We start from the raw sequence: 23556 nt of genomic DNA, 5'->3' as shown, positions 1-23556 counted from the left end.
TGTACCCGGATTCTAGACGAAAATGGCAGTCTGGCCAAAAGGAGCAGTGTTACAGAGACACGAGGAATGTGGAGTGTTCCTTCTCCACCTCGCTTTTCACATGGAAAAATTCTTAACTAAATACAGACTACTAAAGTGTTGCAGTAAGTTAGAAAAATATGTGGTGATAACTTAAAAGAATTACATACTAGACCCAATATACAAATATTACCTCAAGTATACACAACTCTACATGATTGAAACGTAAAAAAAAAAAAAAAAAAAGTGAAAAACTTTCTAAATTAAAAATCCAGAAACATCACTATTCTTAAATATGGTTTAATACTTTTCTCCATTTCTGTACATCACAACACCAAGTTATTACTGCTTGGAAACGCTGATTTCAGGATATATAAGGTTAAGAATTGTACCCCATTTTATTTGTACATATATGTATATGATGTGCAACTAAAAAGAACACATTGAAGAAATTCAAAAAATTTGGCATTATTTCTAAATATAGCAAAAAGGAAGAAAGCTACCACTTTAATTCATTGTTTGGAGTAGAACAGCTTTCTAAATCAATGCAAATGTACATCCATTTTTTCCTTAGAAATTTTATAACAGGCCCATGAACAACAGCCTAATGCAAACTGTCAAGTCTGAGATCTCAAGACACAGCAAAATACTTATCTTGGAAGCAATTGGGACTACATAGTAAGTAGGACTGTCTTTAAAGGGAACCAATCACTTAAAAAACACCTGTAACACTATGGGAATGTGCTGTAGCAGCACCCTTCCCAAGCATGCTTTTACACCCCCCGTCCCTGAAATGTACAGCCCGAAAACTTACTTTTTAAACTTGGCGCCCTGTATGTAAATTGCCCCCAGGTAGTCATCAGGGCGGTGAGCCGCGGCAAGTAGTCACTGTCCCTGGGCGTTCAGGAGCAGCCTGCATAATTAGGGCGACGTCACCGAGAGGCGTGCTGTCCCCAATGTCAGCACGCCTACGTCCTTACTGCACCGCTTACACGCAGTACAGCGGGTCCGGTCTGCGCAGGTGCAAAATAGCCTTGAACTCATTGCCGGATCTCCAGCAATGAGTTTGAGGTTTTCTGCACCTGTGCAGTACGGTGCGGAGTGGACCTGCTGTACTGCGCAAGTGAGGCACCGCTAGAACGTAGGCGTGCTGATGTTAGGGACAGCGCGCCTCTCGGTGACGTCGCCATAATTATGTAGGCTAATTACGCCCAGAGGGGGCGTGATTTACCGCTCCAGAACACCCAGGGGATAGTGACTACTTGCTGCGGCTTACCGCCCCGATGACTACCTTGGGGCAATTTACAAACAGGGCGCCAAGTTTATGAAGTAAGTTTTTGGGTTGTACATTTCAGGGACGGGGGGAGTAAAAGCATGGTTGGGAAGTGTGCTGGGTGCTGCTACAGCACATTCCCATAGTGTTACAGGTGTTTTTTAAGTAATTGAAGGATCAGAAAGATTTAAACTACATGTTAGGCTAGATGGCAGGGAAAAAAAGAAGCCAAGTTGATTTTACATTTAAAGAGATCTAAATAAAAACTAATTCATTGAGAAACAGGCCACTTCATGTGGAAACAAATAACGTCTCACTCTCATGCAAGTAAATCATAACAGATGAGACAAAAAAAAAATTATTATATTGTGGCTTCAGCGCCAGGGACTAACAGAAGCACAATGTCAAATTAAGATAAATAGTATGTAAATCTTACTGACCCATCAGAGGAAGCATTTGTATGAGGGAAACAAAAAAGACTTAAAAAAAAAATGAATAAACAAAACGGAGAAACCTGTTCAAAGACTCAGAAGTCAAGTGATTTGCATATATGAATGGACCTCTTATTAGGATACTGTGTGGTATTGAGGGAAGGTGACCAACCACACACTCCTTTGTCAGTCATTAGATGCTTGGTTAAGCCAACCTGGAGCAGCTGTGAGCGTGACTAGTGTACGCAGTACTATATGCATGCTATGTGCTGTTCTTACAGGATCATGCAAGGATATATCATCTTTATAAGTGACCCTGTAATAAGGTTATATTCTATCCCTTCATATTAATGCTAACCTTGTACTTACATTTTGGTGCCTAAAGCACCCACTGAGGTTTCTGGCAGGTAGCCATATCAATGGATCTTATTTCATAATAATAATAATAAAAAAATAAAAAAAAAAAAACTTACATAGCACATATAAATTACAATCGGACTGAAGTGTCTGCTAACTGTTGGATACTTTTCATAGTTTTAGTGTGTACTCATTCATTCTTTATTTTGAGTGGGAAAAAAAATTGAACAATAAATGGATAGGGTAACAATTCATCATTTCCCCAGACATAAAATAAAAAGAACTCATAATGTTGTATGAACTTGCTTGGATGACAGAAGCAAATTAATTGCCTGTTTAGAAAGATAAAATGAAAAAAAAAAAAAATTCTTAAAATACAAGATGAACTGATTTTTTTGGTAAGTAAAAACGGATTCTGTCAAACATGTCCAAGTAGCATGAGGGAACCTTGCAGCTGCATTTACCATCCTGACAAAAGAAAAAGAAAAAAGTTTTCATTTTTCTTGTCCAATGCTTATAGGTAAAGTATTGGAAATGTTCAAATTCTAAGGCAAGGACCATTTTATTTTCCACCATAAATCATCTTGGGTTGGATGCTGGAGGGTTAGGCACATTTTGCCAGACCCATCTCGACTACCTAGTAGTCATCCAGGTCAAAAAATTCATCATCTCCTCCTTGGTACTCCATTCCTTGAAAATCAACTCTGTACCTCAAGATACCTGGAATACAAATAATGTTTTTATAAACCAGATAATACAGTAAAGCAAGTAACAATAAAATTACATTTTCTGACACTAGACTCCCTGTACACTGCTTAGCGTGAGCTCAGAAAGGAGGAGGAATGCTGAAAGCCAAACCTTGGGGATGCGGGAACATGCCTCTTCATACTAGCTAAGTGTCCTTTCAGACACAAAGATTTTTCAGCTGCAGGGGCCGTAAATAAGTGCCGATCAGAGAGAGTAGCGCTCATTTGCAGTGCCTTTACATGGCATGACAAATCAAAGGGCCCTGGCTGCACAAACTATTCTTGTATCTGACAGCATAGATAAGTACATATCTATGCTGTCAGTTTCCAGATCACTAGCAGCCTATACTCGCCACGCTGCTTGTGATCTGGCTTCTCCAGTTTTCTGTCAATCAGCTGAATTTTCAGGCCCCATGTCGTGCCTCCTCCAGAATGATTGACAGCCGAAGGAGGTGGTGACTAGGGATGCACAATGCACCGAAATATCGATACTACTATCGATATTTCGGGCAAAAAAAACGATTCAATACCAGGATTTCCTGGTATCGATACTTCATGTTACGCTGCATAATAGTGCAGTGCATAAAGTACAGTGCAGAGAACACGGCTGGCGGCTATCTGAGCGCCGGCCGTGTTCTCTGTATGCCTCTCCCTGCCCCCTGCGGTCACCTCCGCTGCGCGGCTCTCCCTCCGCTCCCAGCGGCGCCATTTTTAAATAGCCGGTACTTACTGTGTAGATGCGGCTGTCACACTGACAGCGGCATCTAACCACTCCGTATGCAGCAGGGGTGCCGGTGTCTCTCTGATAATAGAGTCCAACTCGGCCAGACTATTATCAGGGAAATGATTTATGCAGCGGAGCCGGAGCTGCACAGAGGTCTGGGGGCTGGGGAGAGAAGACTGAGAGCAGGAGGTCCCGGAGGAGGACAACGGAGGAGGCGGGTGGGGAGAGAAGACTGAGAGCAGGAGGTGGGTGGGAAGAGAAGACTGAGAGCAGGAGGTCCCGGAGAGGAGGACGGAGGAGGCGGGTGGATGTGCAGCACATGTGAGGATCCAGCCGGCTGGCTGGTGGGGGAGGTGGCCGGGGCTGTGAGGAGCAGACATCAGTGATGTGGGGGGTGACAAGGGGGGGTCGGCCTTGCTCTGGCTATAGTCTGTGTGCGATCCTGTGTAACCTCCTCTTCCTCAGCAATTTTGGTGATTGGTGCAGATAGCAGCTGTGTGGGCAGTCAAGGTATCTGATGCAGCAGAGCTGTCTTAGTGATATCTGATGCAGCAGAGCTGTCTTAGTGATATCTGATGCAGCAGAGCTGTCTTAGTGATATCTGATGCAGCAGAGCTGTCTTAGTGATGGGTGGTGCAGCAGAGCTGTCTTAGTGATAGCTGATGCAGCAGAGCTGTCTTAGTGATAGCTGATGTAGCAGAGCTGTCTTAGTGATAGCTGATGCAGCAGAGCTGTCTTAGTGACAGCTGATGCAGCAGAGCTGTCTTAGTGATATCTGATGCAGCAGAGCTGTCTTAGTGACATCTGATGCAGCAGAGCTGTCTTAGCGATATCTGATGCAGCAGAGCTGTCTTAGTGATAGCTGATGCAGCAGAGCTGTCTTAGTGATAGCTGATGTAGCAGAGCTGTCTTAGTGATAGCTGATGCAGCAGAGCTGTCTTAGACAGATATCACTAACTTTATTTTTAACACAATAAAATAAAAATAGTCCAAAAATTGGTATCACTGTAATAGTGCAGGGGTATTATATTTCTACCACTGTATTTTGTTTTAATTTTTTTTATACTTTACTAAGTATCGAACTGGTATTGAGTATCGAAATAAAAAAGTTAGTATCGGTATCGAACTCAAAATTCTGGTATCGTGACATCTTTAATGGTGACATAATCATGATCATGAGCATAAGTATAGACTGCTAGTGATCCAGAGACTAACAGCTAGGGCTGGGCGACATTGGCCTAAATCAATATCGTGGTTAATCGTACATGTAGCTGCGGTAACAATAACTGAATAACACAGAGAGGTCAAGCCATGTTATTAACGTGCATCACAACCATTAGAGGGGTAATATAAGAGCTTGAGCATACAGTTGCTGTAAGGAGAGAAAAAAGGAAAAACTATCTGCAGCAGTGCGGGTTTAATGTCCTGTCCATTCACCCTAACGACATTTGAATGCCTACCTCCAATTCCACCGAATCCTTTCACAAACTGAGATCCTTCTTGTGACTTGTCTGTAACAATCTCCAGTGTTGCTCCAAATTTTTTGTAGTTATTAGCAAACCACTCTAGTAGAGGCATACTCTCTATCAGCTCATGCTCTTGTCCTGTCTAAAGAGAAGACAGAAATATCATTAAGATCCCCACAAACAAGATGGTATCCAGTGGCTGTGCAGAAAGACTCAGCATTTTCTCTTGAGCTGCACTCAATATGAAAAGTACAGTGGTACCTTGGTTTAAGAGCGTTTTTGATTAAGAGCTCAGTTTTTCAAAATTGTTTAAGGGCATTGCTTTGGTTTAAGAGCTCCCTGTACTGGATGGGAGGGGCATGGTCTGCATAGCGAGGTCTACAGCACTGTCTCCCTCACCTTTCAAATCATGGCAGATCCACTTCAGGCTGGGGCTTGTATCAGGGGGCAGGGCTGTGGAGGTAATCTCTTCATAGCTGTAACCACTCTCTCTCCAGACAAGAGTGCTGCTATACTGTGCCCACATCAGCCCTGCTCATTTCTTCATGCTTCCTGCAATCTGTCAGTCCTGATTGGTCCATGGTGAACAGACACCCCTTCCCCATTGCTGTCATATGACCACACAGACCTCTGACAGCAGCCCTGCTTCTCTATTCTAGCCTGTTGTACTACACTACTGCATTATGGGGGTCTGCAGTTCCGTCCTGTATCTACAAATTGCTGCTGTATTATCAGGTTTATGCACTTACTATACATTATACTCCACATGCTGATCGCTATACTGTACACTAACTTATATTATCACATATTCAGCTGTTTCTCATTGTTTGTGTCATCTGTTGTTCATGTTAATTAGAATAAAAAATCATTTTTGGGGTGTGGAACCAATTCTCTGCATTTCAATGATTTCCTATGGGAACATTTGCTTTGGTTTAAGAGTTGATTTGGATTACAAGCAGAGACCCAAAACGAATTATGCTCATAATTCAAGGCACCACTGTACCACCACCACCGATATAGCTCCCAACTGCATACTATAGATCTACTGTACAGCTCCCCGAGGCTGCCAGCTGCATCTGCAGCGTTATCTTGACATTGGGGAAAAAGGTGTGGCAATCCCCAGAGCACGCTGACAGGCAGAGAGCTGTGTGTAGTCTTGGGCATCTCTCTGCTTAGATGACTAGTTGCTGCCCCTTCTTCCAGCTTCAAGCAGTGCTACAAAACACCTCCCCCCCCCCCCCCCCCCCCTCAGCGTGCTGATCTAAATTGTGCAACAGGAAACCATTTCAGCACAATCATGCCGATTGGTTCCCTTTAAATTCTTCGTTAAATATTTAATACTGCTTTGCATTGAACTATTTAAATGTACAGAGCTTTTTGGGGGCCAATTATTTTTGTGTTATGAACCATCATTTTCAATAGTACTATTCAGCTAGCTGGGACTACTGATTACATTTCAAGTTTTCTAAACCCAAATTCCAACCATTGGGTACTTTTTACCTGTCAAAATGTTCGGGTTCAGCAAGGATAGCTGAACCTGAATGCTCTTTGTTTGATTCCCCAGGACTGCATAAGTTGGATGCTGCCCTAGGGCTGTCATTAAAAACTTGCATACAGTGTGTGGCTGTATCCATGTTTTCTAGAGTAAATAAGACAGCATCCAATGTATGCAGCCACGGGGAAACAAATGTAGAGCGTTCGGGTTCAGCTAACGTTGCTAACATTTGGACAGGTTCGCTCAACACTACAAGTCTAAAGATGCACCAGATTTGCAGCACAAGCCACTAATGAAAAATCTGGTGCAGCCTTAGAGCGAGCTTACACTGTCCAAAATTGGAGACATTTCGAGTTTAGTCTAAAACTGGGTTAGTCCTGAGTTGTTTTTTAAAGTATCACATATTTACCAATTAAGAATGATCCAGTGACAATATCAAACAAAAAAGGAAGCTAGCTCATCATATTACATAATGCCTACCTCCTTGTCAGTGAAGTGTGATTTGTCTTTTTCTTGTTCTGGTGTTAGATAAAGAACTTTCTCTTCTAGACAGAGTAAGAAACAACAAGGTCAGTCTTTCAAATACAGGTTAATAGAACCTAAACTTATTCAACAGGAAAAAGTTTACCTTCTGAGCCATTACATCTTAAGACATATCTCATGATATCCAGGTTTTCATACACTATCAGAATTTCCACTGCTCCCATTTCCAATGCTTTTAGTGTGTCTTCAACACCAAAACAGTACTTTCCTGTGTCTTGACTAATTTCATCAAAGTATCTCCCTGGAAATTAAAAAAAAATTCTTCAGTACAAAAATCATATGATATATATTTATTAAATCTGCTAAGACCTAATACACACCTAAAGAAGAAAACCCTTAACACTTAGCTTTTTAACATCTCAGTGTATGGCTGCTCATTTCACACAGCGGCTGCTGCCTGTGATGTTCACCTGGCAGATACTGCAGTACTTGGCAGGTGAACATCATTGCGCATGCTCCAATTAACCATAGCAAAGTACGTCCGGGAGCCGCACTTTACATTGTGTGCATAAGCTATTTTGTGCGGCCATAGTGTACACAGAGGGGAAGATTTATCAAACGTGGAGTAAAGTGAAACTGGCTCAGTTGCCCCCGGCAACCAATCAGATTCCACCTTTAATTTTCTAAAGAGTCTGTGAGGAATGAAAAGGTGAATCTGATTGGTTGCTAGGGGCAACTGAGCCAGTCTCACTTTACATCATGTGTGATAAATCTCCCCCAGAGTGTATACACTGCAGTCGTTCCATAGAAAATAATAATTATTTCATACTTTCAATAAATAGTGGCTGGTGTTGCAATCTGCAACAATGGCAGTTATTTATAAAAAAAAAAATACAGTGTGTGAACATAGCCTTATGCTGTAATTGTGCAGCATCAACTTAGAGTTGGCACCTGTGTAACACATAATATATAATCAGAGCATGACCTGTAGGCGTACATGCTCTACTACATGGAATACAGAATGAGAACACCCTGATGGAACCACACTTTAAAAAGGGATAGATCACTTTATCAACAATTTTAATGAAAAAGCACTGTATCTGTAATAATGTGCCATTAGCTTACATACACACCCTCAAGCTGTGCTCTGTTTTCCCTACAAGGAAAGAGCTGCCTCCATGCAACCCTGTCCTCTGCTGCCATGAATTCTCTTAATATGGACAAGTACATTACCATGCTCCTCAAGCACAGTAGAGGACAACGAAGGAGGAGCATTTATGGCAGAGCAAGATAGGGCAATATGGAGGCAGGGCTTCTCCAGTAGACAGAGGAGAAGGGAAAAAAACAAATATTGAGCACAGTATGTATATAGACTAATAGCACACCACTACAGATGCAGCACTTTCATACAATCAGCAATAATGTGACAAAGCCATTTAATCTACTTTTAGCGCATACAGGTATAAGAAGAACAAAGGGTCCAAGCCTCCAAAAAGGGAGTCCTACCTAAACAAAGCCATGTACAGTTAAGTTTTTAAACATTTTTGTCCTAGACGCCTACATAATTCATACCTATTAGTTTCTTTTCTTGGATAAATTTCACATTTGAAAGGACTTCTGTTGATAGTTCGATAGCTTGGTTAAAACCATTTTCTCCCCCATAAGAGATATCTACTAGCTTCAGGACTTTGGACTGCAATCGCTAAGAAGAAGCAAAAAGTTCAGAGTCACATAACTGGAAATTACTTAATGTAAAAATTCTGTCTCATTCTGAGTCATTGTGCTGATCTTCTCTGTGCAGGTATACATGTGTTTAATGACTCAATTAAAATGTTAATGTCAAATAAAATGTTAAGGAAAACCCATCAGAACTTTGTGTTGTGTACCTCTGTTATTCAGTGTAGAAATAAATTAAAGCAAATGTAGCACTAAAAGCTCATGGAAAAAAAAAATATATCACCTGGTCAATGCCAGCATGGAAATCTCCACATCGGCGCTAACCAGGTAATATACAAAAAAAAATATATATATATATAATAAAAATAAAAAAATATAATTATAATAAAAATAATAAAAAAATATAATAATAATAAAATAATAATAATAATAAAATAATAATAATAATAAAATAATAATAATAATAAAATAATAATAATAATAAATAATAATAATAATAATAATAATAATAATAATAATATAGCCTTAACCCCTTAACGACATCGGGCGTAAACTTACGCCCTCGCGCCCTGGTACTTGGCGCATCAGGGCGTAAATTTACGCCCGATGTTTCCCCGATCGCTGCGTGTTCGCACACAGCGATCGGGGAAGATGGCCTGCTATAAATCATAGCAGGCCATCTTAGCTTCACGGCACGGGGGGTGGTTAACACCCCCCGTGCTTACAATCGCTGCTATAGGCTGATCAATTCAGATCAGCCAATAGCGGCGATCGAACCTTTCCGGGTCATCGGTGACCCGATGACCCGGAAAAAAATGGCGGTCGGTGCTGTCCGAGGACGGCACCGACCGCCATTACTGTAAAAAGTAATGGTGATCGCCGTGCCACCGGCCCGATCGCCGTGAACGGGCCGGTGGCACGGCGATCAGAGTCCCATAAAATAAAAAATACCTGCCCTGGACCCCTCAGCTAGGTAGCCGAGGGGTCCAGAGCAGGTATTTGTACATTACTCACATGTCCCGGGCTCCTGATCGGCGTCTTCCGGGTTCGCGGGGTCCTCGGCTTCCTCAGTGACGTCACGTTCGGCTTCTCTCGGCTATTTTCGGCTCCAGCGTCGGCTTTTTCCGTATTTTGCGCTCTGCTGCCCTCTAGCGGCTGATATGTGTAATACACTTATCAGCAGCTACAGGGACGTTCAGAATGTAAAAAAGTTTTTCTCCCCCCCCCCCCAAATTTTTTTTTCTATTTTCCGCACCCTATCGCCGCTGAGTGTTGATCAGCATCGCACGAAAGTGCGCTGCTAATCAGCAACTCCTCCTTTTTGGTGTAGGGTTTTTTTTTTTCTATATTCTACTGCCACGGTCTGCTGATAAGTGCCGCACATAAGTGCGGCATTTATCAGCAACGCCTTTGTTGGCGTAGTTTTTTTTTTTTATACTTACTGTAATAAAAAACACATAAAAAAAAACACTACATTACACCACACTACATTGAATAAAGTTTGACACTACACCACTACATACCCCATACACCAATCCCCGTATAAAGATGACCCCCAGGGTGTTTTCGGCGTCAGAGGAATACGTTATTGCCTCCGACACCGAAACAGCCAGTGAGGATGAATGGGGCGGATCCTTCTTTCCTCCATTCATCATCATCGTCCTCATCATCCAGTGACGTGTCTGGGGGTAGCGTAGCGTACGCTGCCCCCCAGACACGTCTTTTCCACCAGTACCGTCCCAATAAGAGATGACGGTATGGTGTGAAATTCTACAAACTCTGTGAGCGTACCTCAGGGTACACATACAGATTTAGAGTATGTGCACACTGCGGAATGGCGAAGGATAACCCTTCGTGCATTCCGCAGCTGGCACCCGCCGGCGGACTGATGCAGGCGCATGTCTCTACCCGTGTCATAGACTCCATTCTATGCACGGGCGGATTCAGTCGTCCATCCAAAGAATGAATACGTTGGACGGAGAGCGGAATCCGCCCGGGCATAGAATGGAGTCTATGACACGGATGGAGACGTGCGCCTGCATCACTCCGCCGGCGGCTGCCAACTGCGGAATGCACGAAGGGTTATCTGTCGCGATTCCGCAGTGTGCATGTACCCTTAGAGTGTATAAAGGAAGGGACACCCGAATGCAGCCCCCAGATGCCCCCTCCCCCCCCCAATCCTCGGAACAAGTGGGAAGATCGTCCGGGAACTGATCTTCCCACTGCTGGATAAAGGTTACCACCTGTACGGGGATAACTTTTATACCAGCACCCCCTCTTCCGGTCCCTCGCTGCCCGAGCTACTGTAGCTTGCGGCACAATACGAAAATATCAGAAGCAGTAATAGAGCCCTAATATTTAGCAGCCATGGAGCGAACCCAGCGCTTCTGGATATGAAGGACCCCGTATCGCACCAGGACAAATTTCCAGGTGATGTCCCCCACACTGGAAAACAGGAGACCCCAGAAGAAGTGCAGAGTGTGGCGTAATAGGGGGATCAGGAAGGACACCATTTTCCAGTGTGACACCTGTCCTGATCCCCCCGGCCTCTGCATACTGGATCGCTCCAAGGCATACTACACATCATTGGAGTTCTACATTATCTAATTATTGTCCCTTATTCCTATTTTAGGGGTCACGTTGATCCGGGGATTATTCTGATCGCCATTATGGAGTCGGGAAGGAATTTTTCCCCTGTGATGAGGCTACTGTCGTCTGCCTCACAAGGGTTTTTTGCCTTCCTCTGGATCAACACAGGTTGAATTTGTCATTTCCAACCTTATAAACTAATAATTGGCCTAATACCCCCAAATAAATTAGAATTGTCCCTTTTTCCCAGCTAAGTAGGTATGGCCGCCATTCCCATTAGAGGATGCCATGATGCAATTACAAAGCCTCTGTGCGGCCAGGACAGTAGAAACCCCCCACAAGTGACCCCATTCTGGAAACTACACCCGATAAGGAATCTAACAAGGGGGGCAGCGGGGATATGGCCCCCTGGTGACGGCCACATTTGGGACGGTGGGGTATTTTCGTACTCAGGGAAAACTACCCTACACGTTTTGTGTTAATTTTCTTTTTAACCCCTTGTGGAAATGAAAAAAATCAAGGCTACACCAACATTTAGTGTAATTTTTGTAAAATTTTTACTCTAAATCATTAATCTTGTCATGATTTTTTCATTTTCACAAGGGGCTAAAAGATAAAAAAAAAAAACACTAAATGTGTAGAGCAATTTCCCCTGAGTACGGAAATACCCCACATGTGGACATAAAGCGCCGTGAGGGCGCAGGGTAAGCCTCCGAAGGGAAGGAGCGCCATTTGGTTTTTGAAGGCTGGATTTGGATGGAATGGATTTCGAGGGGCCATGTTGCATTCAAAAGGCCTCTGTGTTGCCAAGACAGTTGAAACCCCCCACAAGTGACCCCAATATGGAAACTACACCCCTCAAGGAATGTAACAAGGGGTGTAGTGAGCATATGGACACCACTGGTGACGGGCACAAATGTGGAACAATGTGGCGTGAAAATGAAATATTACATTTTTTACACTATAATGTTGGTTTAGCCTTGAATTTATCATTTTCACAAGGGGTTAAAAGAGGGGAAAAAAAACAAAATGTGTAGAGCAATTTCCCCCCGAGTCCGAAAATACCCCACATGTGGACATAAAGCGCCATGTGGGCGCAGGGCAAGCCTCCGAAGGGAAGGAGCGCCATTTGGATTTTGGAGGTTGGATTAGGCTAGAATGGATGATGAACGCCATGTCGCATTTACAGAGCCCTCGTGCTGCCAAAACACTGGAAACCCCCCACAAGTGACCCCATTCTGGAAACTGCACCCCTCAGGGAATCTAACAAGGGGTGCAGTGAGGATATGGACCCCTTGATGACGGGCACATTTGTGCCATGAAAGTGAAAAAATGAAATTTTTTACTTTTACGTCACATTGTTCCACATTTGTGCCCGTCACCAGTGGGGTCCATATGCTCACTGCACCCCTTGTTAGATTCCTTGAGGGGTGTAGTTTCCAGAATGGGGTCACATGTGGGGGGTTTCCAGTGTCTTGGCAGCACGAGGGCTCTGTAAATGCGACATGGCCCTTGAAATCCATTCCAGTGAAATCCAGCTTCCAAAAGCCAATTGGCGCTCATTCCCTTTGGAGGCTCGTCCTGCGCCCGCTTGGCACTTTATGTCCACATGTGGGGTATTTCCGTACTCGGGAGAAACTGTGCTACACATTTTGTGTCTTGTTTTTCCTCTTATCCCTTTAAGAAAATGAAAAATTGAAGGCTAGAACAACGTTTTAGTGTAAAAAATAAATTTTTCTTTTTTCACGCCATATTGTTCGGAAAATCTGTGAAGCACCTGTGGGGTCCAAATGCTCACCGCACCCCTTGTTACATTCCTTGAGGGGTGTAGTTTTCTAAATGGTGTCCCTTTAGGGGTGTTTTTTAGGTTTTGGCACCCCAGAGCCTCTGCCAACCTGAAGTGGTACAGTCAGAAATGACCAAATATAACGGAGGCATTGAAATTTACTAGGCACTCCCTTATATCTGAGGCTTGTGGTTGCGTCAAATAGCGCAATAGGGCCACATATGGGGTATTTCTATAAACTGCAGAAACGGGGCAATCAATATTGGGGTGCATTTCTCTGGTAATAGGTTTATAATTATGAAAAATATTGGATTACAATAAAATCTCTGCACAGAAAATTAAAATTTTCAAATTTCTTACACACTTAGCTTTTATTTCTGTGACTCCCCTAAAGGGTTAAAACACTTTCTGGATATGCTTTTGCAGAGTGTGGGGGGTGCAGTTTCTGAAATGGGGTGCTTTGTGGGGCTTTCTAACATACAGGCCCCTCAAATACACTTTAAACCTGAACAGGTCCCTAGAAATATCTGATTTTGAAATTTTACTGAAAATTTGGAAATTTGCTGCTAATGTTTTAAGCTTCCTATTGTCTAAAAAAAAATGAAAGATCGTTTAATAAATGCCGCCAACATAAAGTAGACATGTTGCTAATGCTATTTAATATATAATTTATGTGGTATATCCACTTTCTGTATACGCAAAAAAGTTTCAAAGTTGGAAAAATGCAGTTTTTCACATTTTTTCACATTTGGGTTTTTTTCATAAAGATTCGTTATGAGTATCGACTCCAATTTACCAGAAATGTAAAGTACAATATGTCACGAGAAAACAATATCAGAATCAGCCGGATAGGTAAAAGCATCCCAAAGTTATTAATGAATAAAGTGACACAGGTCATATTCATAAAATTTGTCTCTGTCATTAAGGCCATTTCAGGCTCTGTCCTTAAGGGGTTAATGGTACATTCACTTTAAGTGCAACCTTACGGACAAGAAGGCATCTTCAATGTGTTACAGTGCCAGAGAGTGGCAGCACTAACCGGGGCACAGAACAAGCAGAGTGTTATCGCTATGGCAGTACTACGTCACCTGTGAAAGGGAGTAATATGACTGCCGATAGATCGATGGTCAGTGCCATGGCACTGCTTATGAGGCCATAGCCAGTTTCACATGACCGGAAGGATGGTATCACTGTGGTACTAGTACTGCTAAGAAATGGCAGAGGAGTGAAAGCTCCAAAAACCGTATCCTAGGGACAGCTGGAGTGGATGGGAAAGAGGAAAAAAAAAACACACAACTCTTTATTTCTATTGCCAACTGGTCATATGAAGAAATTGGAACTAATAATTCATAAAAGCACCAGAGGTTGCCAAAGTGCCACACAATTACACAATACAGTATATACAAACAGTCAGTAGGGAGCACATTTACTGCACCGAGCATGCTGTAGGAAATCACTGCAGCTCACACAGGAAAAAAAGGAAAAAAAAAAAAGAAAAAGATTTTGTGAGTACTCACCATAAAATCATTTTCTTGTCAGTGTTCACTAGGGGACACAGTGGGTATTGGCTGGTACAAGAGCAGTAGGAGAGGCCCGCATGGCTTAACAATGCAAAACCATAGGCAAAAAAATAAAAATAATAATAATAATAATAAAAAAAAAACTGTGACCAAAAGCCCTCATAGCAAATATGGGCGGGTGCTGTGTCCCCCAATGAACAATCGAGGAAAGGATTTTACAGTGAGTGCTCACTAAATCCACTTTTCTCGCTCGTTTCATTGGGGGACCCTAATAATGGGATGTCCCAAAGCAGTCCTCAGGGGTGGGAATAGACAAGGCTATCCCATTCTTGTATACACTCCTGGTGGGTAAGGGTTAATCTGGCCAGAAAGACAATGGCTCCTTTCAGCATGTGAAGGTCCTCTCCCTGTGACCTCCCAAATCAGCTTTATTTATAGGCCGGAGCTCTGAGATGCGTCTTTACATTCAAAGTTACAAATCATCCAATAGGGTTCAGCCTGTAGGATATTGCTTCCAATAAGAGCTGCCCATGATATATGACGTACGCATACATTACTACAGGTAATATGAGGACACAAAGAAAGTATAAGGAATATGGAAACAAAGAAGCTTTAAAATCCAAGGGAAAACACAGATAGGGCTGTGTGCAAAGATAAGCAACCCCCCCCCCCCATATGGGATAAGAACATCTGGTACCCATTAGCTGCTGAACAAAGGCAAACTATGCTTAACCACACATACATAATAATTATATATATATATATATATATATATATATATATATATATATATACATATATACAGTGGTACCTTGGTTTAAGAGTAACTTGGTTTAAGAGCGTTTTGGTTTAAGAGCTCACATTTTTTTAAAATTGTGACTTGGTTTAAGAGCATTGCTTTGGTTTAAGAGCCCCCTGTACTGGGTGGGAGCATAAGTGGGGGAGGGGCATGGTCTGCATAGTGTGGTCTACAGCACTGTACTCTGACCTAGGAAGTCTCCCTCACCTTCCAAATCATAGCAGATCCACTTAAGGCTGGGGCTTACATCAGGGGACAGGACTGTGGAGGTAATCTCACCATAGCTGTAACCCCCCTCTCCCTGGACAGAGAGTGCTGCTATACTGTGCCCACATCTGCCCTGCTTATTCCTTCCTGCTCCCTGCAGTCTCTATCAGCCCTTGTGTTTCCCATCCTCTCCATTACTGTACAGTAACTTATAATATCACATATTCTGCTGTTTCTGAATGTTTGTTTCATTTGTTTTACATGTTATTTAGAATAATAAATCATTATTTTTGGGGTGTGGAACCAATTGTCTGCATTTCTATGATTTCTTATGGGAAAATTTGCTTTGGTTTAAGAGTGGATTACACATACATACATACATACATACTCACCGGCCACTTTATTAGGTACACCATGCTAGTAACGGGTTGGACCCCCTTTTGCCTTCAGAACTGCCTCAATTCTTCGTGGCATAGATTCAACAAGGTGCTGGAAGCATTCCTCTGAGCATTCTGGTCCATATTGACATGATGGCATCACACAGTTGCCGCAGATTTGTCGGCTGCACATCCATGATGCGAATCTCCCGTTCCACCACATCCCAAAGATGCTCTATTGGATTGAGATCTGGTGACTGTGGAGGTCATGTTCAAGAAACCAGTCTGAGATGATTCTAGCTTTATGACATGGCGCATTATCCTGCTGAAAGTAGCCATCAGATGTTGGGTACATTGTGGTCATAAAGGGATGGACATGGTCAGCAACAATACTCAGGTAGGCTGTGGCGTTGCAACGATGCTCAATTGGTACCAAGGGGCCCAAAGAGTGCCAAGAAAATATTCCCCACACCATGACACCACCACCACAAGCCTGAACCGTTGATACAAGGCAGGATGGATCCATGCTTTCATGTTGTTGACGCCAAATTCTGACCCTACCATCCGAATGTCGCAGCAGAAATCGAGACTCATCAGACCAGGCAACGTTTTTTCCAATCTTCTACTGTCCAATTTCGATGAGCTTGTGCAAATTTTAGCCTCAGTTTCCTGTTGTTAGCTGAAAGGAGTGGCACCCGGTGTGGTCTTCTGCTGCTGTAGCCCATCTGCCTCAAAGTTTGACGTACTGTGCGTTCAGAGATGCTCTTCTGCCTACCTTGGTTGTAACGGTTGGCTATTTGAGTCACTGTTGCCTTTCTATCAGCTCGAACCAGTCTGCCCATTCTCCTCTGACCTCTGGCATCAACAAGGCATTTCCGCCCACAGAACTGCCGCTCACTGGATGTTTTTTCTTTTTCGGACCATTCTCTGTAAACCCTGGCACCAACAACCATGCCACGTTCAAAGGCACTCAAATCACCTTTCTTCCCCATACTGATGCTCGGTTTGAACTGCAGGAGATTGTCTTGACCATGTCTACATGCCTAAATGCACTGAGTTGCCGCCATGTGATTGGCTGATTAGAAATTAAGTGGTAACGTGCAGTTGGACAGGTGTACCTAATAAAGTGGCCCATATATATATATATATATACACACACACACACACACACACACACACACACACACACAAATACATATATATACACCTACATACACATAATTTTAAAATTACCACATCATAGATCTTGTTGAAGGTGTGTAAGGAGGAACAGGTGGCCGCCTTACACACCTGTAGGGCAGTAGCCCTCTGCCAAATAGTTCAGGAAGCACCCTTGCTCGTGTGGAGTGCTTGGTAAGCCGGAAAGGGGGAGTTTTATCCCTGGCACGGTACGCCTCACCTATTGCCAACCTGATAAAATAGGCAATATTGGACGTGGAGGCTGACAAACCCTTGCGCGGACCTTCAGGAATGATAAAACAGCGCGTCTGACTGAAGAACGGAAAAAGGTGTGATGGAGGTAATGCTCCCTCGGATGAGTAGGAGCCGAACAGAAAGAAGGCAGGACAATGTCTTCATTAAGGTGGAATTGGAAGACAACCTTAGGGAGGAAAGAGGGCACTAGACAAAGAATGACTTTATCCTGGTGGAGAGTCAGGAAGGGGGAATCGACAGGACGGGGACACTAATTCAGACACCCTCCAGAAGAACAACCTTCCAGGTCATGGCGCGTAAGGGAATCTCCTGGAGCAGCTCGAAAGGGGGCAACTGAAGGGCTTGTAGGACCAAATTAAGATCCCATGGAGGCAACAGGAAGTCGATATGGGGACACAGTGTGTGCCACCCCTGGAGGAAAGTGCAAATGTCTCTGTTCGAGGCCAGAGTACGGTGAAAGAGGACCAACAGTGCAGAAACATGCCTCTTCAAGGAGCTAAGACTCAGACGTTGGTCCAGAAGGAAAGCGAGGATCCTGGTGTTATTTGGTAGTAAAGACAGAAGGAGGACAGCTTACTAACTCTCAACATCATCTGCACTACCTGTTCGCAGAAGCCACGTTTTCTCAGAATGGCAGCCTCAAACTCTTAATTTGGGTGGCAGAAGGGACCCTAACAAAGGAGATGGCCTCTTACCGGAAGGCATCACGGAGCGTCAGGTGACAGATGAACAAGGTTGGTGCACCACGAACGGCACCGCCGGTCCGGGGCCTTAAGAATCGTCGGTATGCCTTTCCGCCTTGATCCTTTGGAGCACATGGGGAAGAAGCGGCAGAGGGGGAAACACATACAAGAGATTAAAGGTTTCCCACAGTGCCACCAAGGCGTTGACTGCATAGGCGGCTGGATCTCGTATCTGAGAGATGAAAAGTTGTACCTTCCTGTTGAACCTTGATGCCATTAGGGCGACGTCTGGATGCCCCCACCGGGCCCACAGCCTGTCGAACAACTCCGGTTGTAAGGACCACTCCCACTCTGGTGGTTCTGATAGGCCACAGCGGTGGCACTGCCCGACTGGACTCTGACCGAACAACTGCGGCGTCCAGTGCAGTAGGCACATCTGAATAGCCCTAAACTCCAGGATGTAGACTCGGAGGAGATTCGGACGGTGTCCATTGGCCCTGTGCAGTCTGTTTGTGGAACGTTCCCCTCACCCTCGGAGGCTCTAGTGAGTGGTCAGGACTACGAATGCAGGGGCAGGAAGGAGGGTCCAAACTGGAAGGTCATGGGGGCCAGCCACCACGTCAGAGAACTCTGGACCTGGGAAGACAGAAATTCTCATTTCCAAAACAACTGGTCCCAGTAGGCAAGGGTAGCCACCTGTAGGGGGCGCGTGAGGAACTGCACATACGGGACCACCTTGAAGTGGGCTACCAAGAAAGCAAGCACTTGCGGATTGTCACTTAGGGACTCGAACCCCTGAACACAGTTAATGTCTGTTTCTCCAAAGGGAGAAAGACCTTTGCCGAGGCCATGTCTAAGACCATCCCCAGAAAAGAAAGATTCCGAGAAGGGACGAGGAAACTCTTTGGATGATTGACAAGCCTGGAGAGGGTGTCTAGGAGAAACCGTAGACTGGTCAATTTGCCCTCGCAGGAGCGCCTTCACCAGGATGTTGTCCAAGTAAGGGATCACCGCAACCCCCCTGGAGTGAAGCAGGGCCAAAAAACAGGGCAAGCACTTCGGTGAAAACCCTGGGTGCTGTTGCAAGCCCGAAGGGCGATGCAACGGATGGACAATGGTCGGACAGGATGGCAAAATATGGAAAGCTTTGGTGGGATGGGTTGATTGAGATCGAGTCTGTGATGTCGACCGAGGATAGGAACCCTCCCAGATTAAGATGCAACCACGGACCCGAGGGACTCCAACTTGAAGTACCAGAGGTGCACAAAGTGGTTGAGGCGCTTCAGGCTCCATGCCGTCCTTCTTGGGGACAACGAAACGATTCGAGTGAAATCCCCGAAAACGTTGGTGACTGGGCGTGGGAACTATGACCCCCTGACTGAGCAGAGAAAGGACGGCCTGGAAAAGCGAGGCCGCCCTGATCACAAGGAGGAATGAAAAGGGGAAAAACTGCGCTGGGGTGCAAGATAGGAACTCTATGAATTAGCCGGAAGAGAATACTTCCTGTACCCAGGCGTCCAATATGTGGTCGAGCCAAACGTCCAGGAAGAGAAGGAGCTTGCCCCTCCATTCGGGAGCAGTCCTTCACGAGGAGAAGATCCGGGCAGTACCCTGCTTGGCCATCTGTTGGCGGGGTGGGGGACATATAGGACGGGGCTTGACTGTCACAAGGGCCCTGTGTAGCACTGTTCTGGTGACAGGAGCGAAACGATGTTCGCCTAGAAGGTCCTTGGCGCTGAGGTCTAGCCTGAGGCAAGTGAGAGCTCTTGCGCTCCGGTGGGGTCTTTGATAATCTCGTCTAGGCGGGAACCAAAGAGCTGTGAACCGAGAAAGGGCAGAGTGGATAGAAAGGGCTTGGAAGCGAAATCTGTGAACCAAGGTTTAAGCCACGGACGATGCAGAAGCACGCGATAGAAGGCGTGCTGCATCCATGGGGCCTTGCACAGATACTTGCCCGCTGAAGGCAGTTGGGAGGCCAGGTAACCAAGTTCTTGCTGGGGGGCACCAGAAAGGATGCCTTGGCGAAGTTGTTGGGCCTATCCTGTGGAAGACCTGCTGACCCAGACAGAGACAAGAACTGGTCTTAGGCTGCACTAGCGGCCTCAAAGGATGATTTTGCATAGGTTTCGCTGTCGCAATCCCAATAGATCGCGGAAGAAAGCTGCGTTGGCCGGTTGGCAGGGTGGTGGTCTTTGACAAACGCGAGATGGGAGGATCTATCGCAGGGGCTTTAGACCACTTTTTCACGGATTCCTGTGGAAAGGGGTACAAGAGATCCAAACGCTTGTCGCCACTGAAACGTTTATCTGGCTGTTTCTACTCCTTCAGGACGGTGTCTTTAAATTCCTAATAGGAGGGAAAGACACATGGAGCTCGCTTGTGACTGCGAAAGGAGAATCCCTCTTGTGCAGGGTTCAGAGAGGTGCACCTGAGAGGTGAGCACTGCACCAATCAAGTCATCCACCATGGAAGACAGGGAGGAGGAGTGATCTGGGTCCTGATTAGAGCCAGATTCTGGTATGTTGTCTGATATGGGGTCCCTGGGAGGGAACGGGGAAACAGAACGTGATCAGAGTGCTGCGGAGAAACAAGTGAGTCAGAGGAATCGGACCGTCTGGGAGTTGGGACGTCAGTTGCTAGGCTGCTGAGAAGGTCCCTCGTAGTGTCAGAGACCTTTATGAGGTCACTGACTTCCACAGAAAGGGAACATGCCCACGCAGGTTCCGCTGCGTCCAATGGAGCAGCAGGGGGGTCCGCTGGCAGGAAGACCGGGGCAGACATGGCAGAATGGGGACTAGGCAAGCAGAATAGAGGGGATCTGGCTAACCGCGAGAACACTTTTCACTGCAGCGAGAGCATGCGAAATGGGAGATTTCAGTAGCCACTGTGCGGGGTGATGGTGGGGTACGTCGCTCCTGGAAAATCAGGCAGCCAGCAGTTGGGGGCCACTATGCAAGAAAAGGACACAGAAGGCAGCTATGACCCCCTGCATTCCGTGGGAGCCCTGCAGGGATGCCACAACAGAGAAATGCCCGTCAGCAAAGACAGGAGCAAGAGGGGGCTTGTGGAATATAATATAGGAGAAACTCACCTAAGTACATGTAATTATACTTACCAAGTGATGTCTTTGGCTCCCCAGGACCAGCAGGGTCACCCCTTCAGTCTGCCACTCACCAGGAGCGGTCTGCTGGAATCGAAGGGGGGGGGACCCGTGGAGCTTTGTCCCTGAGCTCGAGTGACACTGATGAGTGGCAATCACTCATGAAGCCTCTTTACTTCTGAGAGCAAGGGGAGCAGAAGTCTCTACCTCCTACAGACACTAAGCTAAAAATTAATGGCCTGTATAGGCTGGTAGGAGGAGCTAGCGCTTCTTCTGTTTTCTAGAGCTTAGTGTCGCCTCCTAGTGGAACCAGCCTATACCCACTGTCTGTGTCCCCCAACGAAATGAGCGAGAAAAAAAAAAAAAAAAACCTCAAATAGCTCTGTCAAAATAGATAGATAGATATCTCAACCCCGGAAGAGGCTGTTGTAGCGAGGCATGCGTCGGGTTGTGAACCAGAGACCCTCCATTGCTGGTTTGCAGGTTTGTGGCAGGGGATGTGGGATAGAAGTACTGGTGCCTTACTATCAACCCCCCCCCCCCTTCCTTGTGACGTTGCATACCTTATGTGAATTTGTCCCCCCTCATGTTACTGTCTATTGGTTGTATTAACCATTTGAGCACTTTAACTGTATATATAGTTATTGATTTTTATTCCATGTGTAAGGGGGAACATTGTATGATGGCAACATCACTATACTAGTTATGGGGATGTCCTGGGGTGCATTTGTGTGGTCATAAGTGTCCTTCTTGTAGTAAATTCTTCTCATGTGACACCACACAGACCCCAGTATTGGTGCCCGTGGGTATTTTTTTTATATCTTTTAAAACAAAGAAAGAATATTCATATTTTCCCTATAAACGCTTCCCTTTTGTTTGTATATATTGAATTGTGCGTTGGGATTTTTATTTAATAATTTTATATATATATATATACACATACACACACATATATACACACATATATATACATATACACACATATATATACACACATATATATATACACATATATATATATATACACACATATATATATACACACATATATATATACACACATATATATATACACACATATATATACACACATATATATACACACATATATATACACACATATATATATATACACACATATATATATATACACATATATATATACACATATATATATATACACACATATATATATATACACACATATATATATATACACACACATATATACATACACACATATATACATACACACATATATATATACACACACACACACACACATATATATATATATATATATATATATATATATATATATATATATATATATATATATATATATATATACATATATATACACATATACATATAAATATATATACACACATATATATATATATATATACACAAATATATATATACACACTAGGGATGCACGATGCACCGAAAAATCGATTCTACTATCGATTTTCGGGGCATATTTTCGGTTCGATACCAGGATTTCCTGGTATTCGATACTTTATGATAAGCCGCGCAGCAGAGCGGCTTATCATAAAGTACACAGCAGAAGACGTGGCAGGCAGTGAGCTGAGTGCCTGCCATGTGCTCTGCGTGGCCCCCCTGGTGTCACCTCCTCTGTCCACCCGCCCTCCCTCTCTCCGCTCCCGGCGGCGCTAACTTCCAATAGCCGGCACACAGCGATCGTATGTGCCGGCTATTTAACTGTATACATGCGGCTGTCACACTGACAGCGGCATTATCCCCCTCTCCTAACCTGCTCCCTATGTAGCGGGGGTCGGCTACTGTGTGTAGCAGACCCCCGCTACTAATGACTGCAGCCGGCAGTCATTTACCCTTTAGTGAAAGGGTCAGAGCAGGGTCGGCGCTTCCTGAAGAGGAGAGCGGAGCATAAGGCTGAGGTCGGGGAGGAGATGCGGCCACTACATCACTACACGGTAAGGTGGGGGCCACAGGACTGTGAGGGGGCGGCAGGCCGGGGCCGACAAGACCCGGACATCAGCTATGTGAGAGAGGTGAAGAGGGGGTCGGCCTGGCTCTCACTGGGAAGGGGGGAGGGGGGGTCTGCAGCCTGCAGTCTGCAGTTTACCTTGCTGCCCAAATCCAGGTCACCCTGCTGGGTCAGTGGTCACCATGCCCTGACAGCAGGAATACAGCTCCCATCATCCCTGATAGCTGGTGTGTGTCTGTGTGTGTGTGTGTGTGTGTTACATGACTACAGCTCCCATCATCCCTGATAGCTGGTGTGTGTGTGTGTGTTACATGACTACAACTCCCATCATCCCCCCTGATAGCTGGTGTGTGTGTTACATGACTACAGCTCCCATCATCCCCCCTGATAGCTGGTGTGTTTGTGTTACATGACTACAG

At 44.8% G+C, this 23556-nt stretch overlaps 1 protein-coding gene across 1 annotated transcript in view; it reads right to left on the bottom strand.

Annotated features, from left to right (window-relative positions):
* Positions 1-1385: 1385 nt before the first annotated feature.
* Positions 1386-23556, bottom strand: part of ETF1 (eukaryotic translation termination factor 1) — a 102914-nt gene continuing 80743 nt past the window's right edge. The window contains exons 7-11 of the mRNA XM_069969901.1: positions 8566-8695; positions 7139-7294; positions 6991-7055; positions 5010-5157; positions 1386-2799 (exon numbers count right to left, since the gene is read on the bottom strand). Of these exons, the coding sequence (XP_069826002.1) occupies positions 2717-2799; positions 5010-5157; positions 6991-7055; positions 7139-7294; positions 8566-8695 (582 nt within the window). The 3' untranslated portion in view covers positions 1386-2716. The remainder of the gene's footprint in view (positions 2800-5009; positions 5158-6990; positions 7056-7138; positions 7295-8565; positions 8696-23556) is intronic.

Source organism: Dendropsophus ebraccatus, chromosome 1, assembly GCF_027789765.1.
Source record: "Dendropsophus ebraccatus isolate aDenEbr1 chromosome 1, aDenEbr1.pat, whole genome shotgun sequence".
Classification (NCBI taxonomy): domain Eukaryota; kingdom Metazoa; phylum Chordata; class Amphibia; order Anura; family Hylidae; genus Dendropsophus; species Dendropsophus ebraccatus.
The sequence above is the reverse complement of the archived record's forward strand: the minus strand, read 5'-3'. Positions and strand labels throughout refer to the sequence as shown.